The sequence below is a fragment of the Elephantulus edwardii genome, unplaced genomic scaffold (genome assembly GCF_000299155.1).
Source record: "Elephantulus edwardii isolate Elephantulus edwardi_28Jun2011 unplaced genomic scaffold, EleEdw1.0 scaffold00129, whole genome shotgun sequence".
Lineage (NCBI taxonomy): Eukaryota > Metazoa > Chordata > Mammalia > Macroscelidea > Macroscelididae > Elephantulus > Elephantulus edwardii.
The window spans coordinates 2,986,614-2,994,531 of NW_006399879.1; the positions used below are offsets into that span (position 1 = coordinate 2,986,614).

Here is a 7,918-nt window from a genome sequence, read left to right on the forward strand (position 1 = left end):
CTGAACGGGTATGGAGAGAGGACGCGAGTGGACGTCACCTCTCCTGCCTTTAAACCACGCGGTATACCTATTCTAGGACCCCCACACTTCACAAATTCAGATGTTCCGATTTCACTGAGTCTCGCAGGAGTGAACCAGTTCAAACCAGTGAAGAGCCCTGGGAACTGTCTTCCAGAGCCTGGGTCCTGGGTATGAACAACCACAGCAGGCCCCCTGGAGCCCAGCCTTGGGCCCACTGTCCAGGGTCACACACTGGTAGAGCTCCTCTCCCTCTCGGAAGGAGGAGCCTTCCTGCTCACCCCAGGAACGAGAAACCCACACACACACACACACACTCACACATGTACAACCTCACATGTACCAAGTGCTCACACCCCACATACAACATGCACACCCCCCCACACACAGATGTGCACACACACCAGGGACAGGCTATCCAGCTGGGCCCAAGCTTCCAGCCTTTCCCACGCATCCAAGACAAGAAAGGGCCCGCCCACCATGGCCGGCCTTGGACACCTGAGACGTAGCCAGAAAACAGCACAAAGCTGGGGCAAAGAGAGGCCGGGAGTCCGTGTGGAGAAAGGGTCCCAGGTCTCCGAGCTCACCGCACCCAGCACTGACTCAGGAAGGCTACACCGAGCACGTGAGACTTTCCACGAGGCTCTGCCTTCCCCCCGAGGGGTCTGTTTACGAAGGGGCATGTGGCATCAGGATGGGAGGACGACTCATCACCAGCCTGAGTGTGACATGCACATGACACAACCTTGCTTTCAGAAAGTGAAGAGGGCAGGAAGCACTGACTGCAGAAGATCAAAGACCACACGCAGCTTTTAATGAGCGTCACGTCTCAACACCAAGAAAACACAAGTCCTTGCTACTGGACCAGCAGGCAGCATCAGGACAGGCGGAGAAAAGGCTGCAGTTGTCAACGATTTCATTTCGCTGAGATCTGCTACCAATACCCACAGGAGCAGAAGTCAAGAAATCAAAAAAGTCATCACAGTGAGCAAGTGTACCGTCAAGGATCTGAAGTGCCTAAGAGCAAGGAGGTCAGCTTGAAGAGAAAGGCAGACCTGATCTGAACTCTGGCTCTTTCAACTGCTTCCTAGTGCACGTGAAGGTTAAACAATGACTGAGGAGGCCAAGGAGGAAGCAGTCAACGCCTTAGCCCGGACTGATGGGAAAGCATTCCTAGCCCACGGACTGACCCAGGAACTAACACGTCCGTACTGGAGGCAGCAAACCAGAGAGCTCCTTAAAACAAAATCTGCGAGACAATCTCACGTCCTCTGATCATGTCCTCACAAGTGGCCATGACTTCTGGAAAGGTGGAGGGTCAGCGAAGAAGACCCTCACGGAGATGGCCCGTAACAAGGGGGGGCTGTGAGGGCTGAGCCAGGCCTCCTGCTGGACGCGCTGTTCTGAGAGCCGCTGAGCCAGCGAGGGCGCACGCAGCCCGTGAGCAGCGGACCTGCACCGGCCCCGTGCTGCGCCAACCCGTCCCCTCTGCTCTACCAGAGCCCAGCGACAGGCACCGCGTCCACCCATATTGCCGAGGACGGTGTCTGTCATCCACAGGTCGCTGGCAGTCGGCCTGCTTGCTCGCACCCGGCACCCGCCCCCCATGGACTGCAGAACAAGGCTGTTACAGAAGAAGGGCAGCAGCGCGCTCCTCAGAGTGGGGTGTGGGGCCTGGTCTCTATCACTCGGGCCTGCTGGCGGGAGGGACCTGAACCTGGAGAAAGACACCACTGGAAGGCGGTGGGGAGGGAGGGAGAGAGGAGGCCACCGCACAGGGCCGAGGCGGGAGGGTAGACATTCTCTACTGTGAGGGACGGGTTCACAGGAACCTGGAGGGGCCGGCACCCCACGGTTCTAGCAACGCCGTACGCGAGCCAGTATCCCTAGAAAGCAGTGCTACAGTCGCTGTGTCGGGGGCCGGCATCCCACGGTTCAAGCAACACTCTACTCAAGCGGGTGCCCCTGGGAAGCAGTGCTACAGGCACCGTATTGGGGGCCGGCATCCCAAGATTCTATCAACATCGTACAAGAGTGGGAGCCCCTGGGAAGCAGTGCTACAGGCACCATGTCGGGGGCTGGCATCCCACAGTTCTAGCAACGCCGTACGCGAGTGGTGCCCTGAGAAGCAGTGCTACAGGGGCCGTGTGACACGTCCTCAGGCCTCAGCACAGCCGGCAGGGCAGTGTGGCCACCAGGGGGCAGGGCGGGCGGTACCTTGAGGTCTCGGTGGATGATGGGCGGCTTCTGCTTGTGCATGTGCTGCACCGCCCGGCATGTCTGATAGAAGATCTTCAGAACCGTATCGCACGAGAGCGGCCCTCGGGACTCGATTTTCTTTATAAAGTCGACCAGCTGCCCTGAAAGAGACCAGCAAATGCCCATCACCGGGGAATGAGAAGTGCCAGAACCTCCCTGACTGGCAAAGACAGGCCACCCTGTCCATTCACCGGCCACCATAGACGGGACACTGTACATTCCAACACCACAACCCAGGTACCATTCTACTGTGCATGGCCTGGGCCAGGGCCTGTCACCTACAGGGGTGTGCTCCACACAGGTGCAGGCCGCTATAGGTGAGCACCACACAGGCATGGCTCACAAAGGTGCACGCCCCAACAGGAGTGCACCCCCCACGGGTGCGTGCACATACAGGTGAGCCACACACAGGTGCACACCCCCACAGGTGTACCCCACACAGGTACATCTCACCACAGGTGCACACCCCCATACCCCATACAGGTGCACATTCCCCCAGGTCCATGCCCCACACAGGTGCGCTTCCCCCACAAGTGCACCCTGCAGAGGCACACGCACCTACAGATGTGACGCCACACAGGTGTGTCCCCCACAGGTGCACCCTGCACAGGCGCAGACCCCACAGGTGCGCTGCCCCACAAGTGGTCACTGCTGCAGCCTTGTGCTAGGCTACGGCCGAGGAGCAGGAACTGCCACTCTGAGGGTTTTGCCCAATTGGATGACGCAAGAGAAGAGATTTTATCAGCTGCTTTGCTTCGAGGATCCCGCCCACAGAAAGGACTGCCCATTACACCGGAGCGTGAGAGCGCTGATGACCAACAGGAGCGGGCAGGGGACACTGCAGGACAAGTCGCTGCAATGGACGCAAACCACAGACACCATCCCCTGTGGGACCGTGAATGCCAGCCACCCGAGGGGACCAGAGAGAGCCAACTCTCAGAGCATGGAGGCCAGGGCAGCCGACCCAACACCCACACCTGGGCCAGGTGCTGTGATGGCCACAGAGACACCACTAGAAACAGAAACATCTTTTCTTAGGTCTCTAACGGAACAATCATCAGTCTTCACAAATAACAAAGAGCTGTTCACCTGGCAACATTCCATTTCAGCATTAACCTATCACCAAGCAGACTATGGGTGTAGCCTCCCATGAGAACAAAGGAAAAAACAGATTCTGTGGAGAGGACTCACCCCATGGGCCCACCCAGAGGGTCCTGGGGCCACTCTCTAGGCAATGCACTGCACTCAGAAAATCTGCAGTCAGGGACTTCTCCAAGGTACTGAGGACTAATGATGTCAGTCTGAGGACTAAGGAGCATATGATTCAGGCCATAGTCTTTCCAATCACTAGCTATGTATCTGAGGGCTGGACAATGAATAAGGGTAACAGAAAAAGAATTGAAACCTTTGAGCTGTGGTATTGGAGAAGAGCACTGAACATCCCATGGACGGCCAAGAGAACAGATAAATCTTCTGGAGGGTGCAGCTAGAGTGCTCTTTGGAGGCAAGACTGATCAGACTTCGCCTCACATACTTCGGGCATGTTGCTAGGAAGGACTATTCCTTGGAGAAGGGCATGATGCTAGGAAGGGTAGAGGGTGGACGAAGGAGAAAAGACTCTCAACCAGGTGGACTGACCCAGTGACTGTTGCAATGGGCTCTTATGTGTCAGGAAGTGTGAGGACTGCACAAGACAGAACAGGGCTCAGATCTTTTGTTCACAGGGTCACTATGAGTCATACCTGACTGGACGGCACCCAACAACAACAGGGGGCACCCAAGAACATAGGACAACCCAGAGCAGTAAATGACTTCATAGGCCTTCTAGCTATGCACGCACACATACTCCTGCAAAATCGGTGGGTAGGATATGCAAATAATGTAGGCACGGCCACCGACAGGATTGGCTAATTTGCTCAGAATGCAAATAAGGCTCCCTGCAACTTTACGGAACTTCTGTTATCAGGGAGAAACAGTGAAGCAAGGACTAACACGGGTCAGTCGGTTCTGCCATCTCACTCGACATTCCACAAGGAATTGAGGATATTCCTGAAAAGAGTCAGGAGAAGCACAGCGTTCGAGCCCAGAGTCCTGGCACCGAGAACCTCCTGCTTCCAGGAGATGGAGACAGAGGGAGCTGCCAGCAAGGAGCGTGCCTGGGGAACAGCTGAACCAGCAGGCTGGTGCAGGACAGACAGGATGGGATGGGACACACCACCAAGGTGGTTCCAGTGTGTGGGCCAAGCACGAGGCCAGAGGGAGCACCAGGGGGCACCACGGAATACCAGGGAGCACCAAGGAGCACCTCGGGGTGGGGGAAGAATATGGTCCCTTGGCGTCCCTCTCAGAGCTCCCAATAAAGGCCTGTTCGTTTCTTGGGACCAGCTCCTTTCTTTCTCTGTCTCTCAACTCTTTTTTCTATCTAACAACAGGCAGGAGACTGGATGGCAGAGTGGGGGCCCCAGGACCCCTAATGGTGGAGCTAACAAGCTCTGTAACATTTGACTCAGAGGGGCAGCGGCCAGGACCAAGCAGGAGCAAGGGCTGAGAGAAAGGATGCTGCGGGCCTGCTGGGAGCATGTCCTGCGCGAGCTGCCCTGTCCTGGACAGAGGAGGGGAGATCTGAGTCCACATGCTTCCTGCCCGTGACTTTCCCACGCAATGTCACAGCCCTGAGCACAGCCTGTGAGCTCTGTGTGGCCACTGCAACCAATTATCCGGCCCAGCAGAGCCTAAAGCCAGGTGACAGACAGCTGGTGTCAAAGCTGGGGAAATAAGTGGACGGAGAGGAGGAGTGTCGGCGTCACCTCAGAAGACACGGCCACGGACTGATGTTGAGCTTAGCTGCTTCTCCTTCTGCCTCCTGGAGTGAGAAGAGGCTGGAGGTCCCCGTTGCCCGCAGGCCGCACTCACACCCACTCGGCCAGTGCCACGTGGTCAGCGCACCCTGGCGGCTCTACCTCGGGCTCAGCAGCCTGGCAACTCACTCCCAGCTGAGATCTCCATCACCCACAGCATCACCCCGGCTTTCAGAGGGCAGCAGCCCCAGCCCCAGGCCACACTATCTAACCCAGACTCTCGGGAATGGCTGCGGGCCACCGCCTCCCTGTCCTTGCTCAGGGCTGCAGAAAGCTGCCCTAGGGGCAGAGAATGGCAGGAAGACACACCCCTGCCACAGCTTGCTTGTAAAAAAGAAGTGTTCCTTATGTTTCAATGCAGCATAGTATTCCATTGTGGGAATATACTACAGCTTCTCTATCTATGCAGGAACTCAAGAAATATTATGCAAAATGGGTGACCCTGGAGGACATTATGCTGAGTGAAATATCTCCATTATAAAAGGACAAATACTGCATAGTGCCACTGTTGTAAAACAAGACTGACGTCGGGGTTGGGAGGAACCTAAGAAAAGGGGATAAATAATGTATACTGCATTGAAACAGATGAGAGAGAGAACTGTTTAAAAGGAATACAGGATTAGGTATTATTGTCATGACAAGATTCAAGCAAAAGAAATGCATAGTAAAATGGACTGCGGATTGGGGGAGATCGTATAACAATGACAGAATTTTTTTTTCTTTTCAAAGATAAAAGTGAACTGGGGGAGGGGAGAGGGGAGAAAAATGTGCAACAATGAATGAATGGGGGAAAAACTAAGTGGGAAGAATATACTGTAAAAATATAAATATATATATATATTGCATTAAAAATATGATAATTTTAAAAAAATGCATACTAGAACAAGAAACATTTTTTTCCGTGGGAAAAAAAAATACAGACTTTATCTGGCTGCCTTCATAAAAAAAGAGAGGTGTGCCCAGTAAAAAGCGCATTTCTTCAAGCGTCTCTGCAGCCGGACCGCATCAGCATCTTTTCAGTGAGCACACAGTGCCGTTAGCTGCCATCAAGTACAACTCATGCTGTTGTTTTAAGTGCCATCGAGTCGTAGACGACTCATAACGACCCTATGAACGAAAGACATGAACACTTTGTATAACTTTCATCATTTCTCCTGGTTCATAGGGTTTCCGGAGGCAAGCTATTTGGAAGTGGATGCCACTCCTCCTTCTAAGCTTGTTTTAATCAGGGAGCTCCACCAAACACTGTCCACCATGGGCAACCATTATCGCATTTGACACATCAGTGTCACAGTGTTTAGCTTCACAGCAACCACGAGTTACCTCTGTACAGCAAATGGACAGACCAGGGCTATACCATGTAGAATGTTTCACCAAAAACAATTAAAACCATGTCCGAGAGCTGCAGATTAAAATCACCCACCTTTGGCTAGGTAGCATCACTTTCTATCCACTAGGCCAGCAGAGCTCTCTCTGTTGTTGTTGTTAAGTGCTGTTGAGTCATAGACGACTCATAGCGACCGTATGAATGGAAGACCTGGACACCTCATAGTGACCTCATAAACGTCCTATCCGGTGCCGTTCTCAGCACCTCTGACCCACTGCAGCCGTCACTGGTCGGTCCATCCTGTCGAGAGTCTTCCTCACACACACAGACTGTCCCGCGGCCAGTCCAGCACCAGCTCCCTCCTGCCTTCAGATAGACACACTCAACTCTGACACCTCCACGCAGCAGCACAGCTGAAGGAGACCCCACTTCCAGCTCCCATCTGGAGGGCTGGCTGCACGCCACCTGGCTGGCTGGCACACCTGCCCTGGGCTCCCAGGCCCGCTCCCTCCAGGCTCCTTCTGCCCAGGCTACACGCCCTCATCGGTTTAGGCACAACCGGTGTGTCTGAGAGAAACACCATCAAACCTTCTGCTTCAGAGTCAACTCCAACCCCAACTGACCCCAGAGAGACAAGCACCATGCCCCCGGGGGACTGCATGGCCGTCATCCTTACAGATGCCAAGTGCCAGGCCACTCTTCCGTGGCACTGTGGGATGGCTGTGTCCTTCATTAGAGCTGTTGCCAACTCCAACTCAGCAAAGTTACATGGTCCTGCGCATGCCCGATCTGGCCACCGTGCTAAAGGCCACTGCTGTAATCGCTGTGTCCTTGCCAAAGACTGGCCGCTCTGACAACACCCCCAGGAGTGAGGCGGAGCTTCCCCGTCCCCGCCTCTAAGGAGCGTAGACACGAGAGGACACTTACCTTTGCAGAGCTCCGTCAGCAGCAGGAACTCGGCCTGGCCCGTGTCCGACTCTTCCTTTCCTATAGAGGCCGCAGAACAAAACTGGACGATGTTGGGGTGGCCCGAGAGCTTTTTCTGCAGGTGTCTCGTTAAAGGAAAACTCTTATGGTGGTGATATTACCCGGAAAATGAAACTTTTGAAGAGACAAGCTGAAGGAAAGAAAAAAACTGAGGAAAATTGGCAACATTGAAGTTCCAAAACATGCTTTTATAAAAGTTCTGAGAACACAACCTAATAAATAATTGCTAGAAAAATACAAAGAATTTTCATTAAAAAAAAAAAAGGAAAACTGTGTAGAAGACTGTCCATACAGCCAGGCACTTAGAAACAGGATTCAAACATCCAAACGCGCAGGTCACAGCAAGGGAGAGGACGCATGTGGCTCACTCCACAAGGGGAGCACAGCCAGGGAGGGGGCGGGAGGAGCACAGCCGGGGAGGAGGCGGGAGGAGCACAGCCGGGGAGGAGGTGGGAGGAGCACAGCCGGG

The 7,918-nt window shown here is 54.2% G+C and overlaps 1 protein-coding gene across 2 annotated transcripts in view; it reads right to left on the reverse strand.

Moving 5' to 3' along the window:
• Positions 1-7,918, reverse strand: part of GAK (cyclin G associated kinase) — a 106,306-nt gene that overhangs the window by 72,522 nt on the left and 25,866 nt on the right. The window contains exons 4-5 of one of the 2 annotated variants that reach the window (XM_006893590.1): positions 7,390-7,504; positions 2,236-2,378 (exon numbers count right to left, since the gene is read on the reverse strand). In XM_006893590.1, coding sequence (XP_006893652.1) covers positions 2,236-2,378; positions 7,390-7,504 — 258 coding nt within the window. The remainder of the gene's footprint in view (positions 1-2,235; positions 2,379-7,389; positions 7,505-7,918) is intronic. The other variant, XM_006893591.1, reaches the window with a different exon arrangement.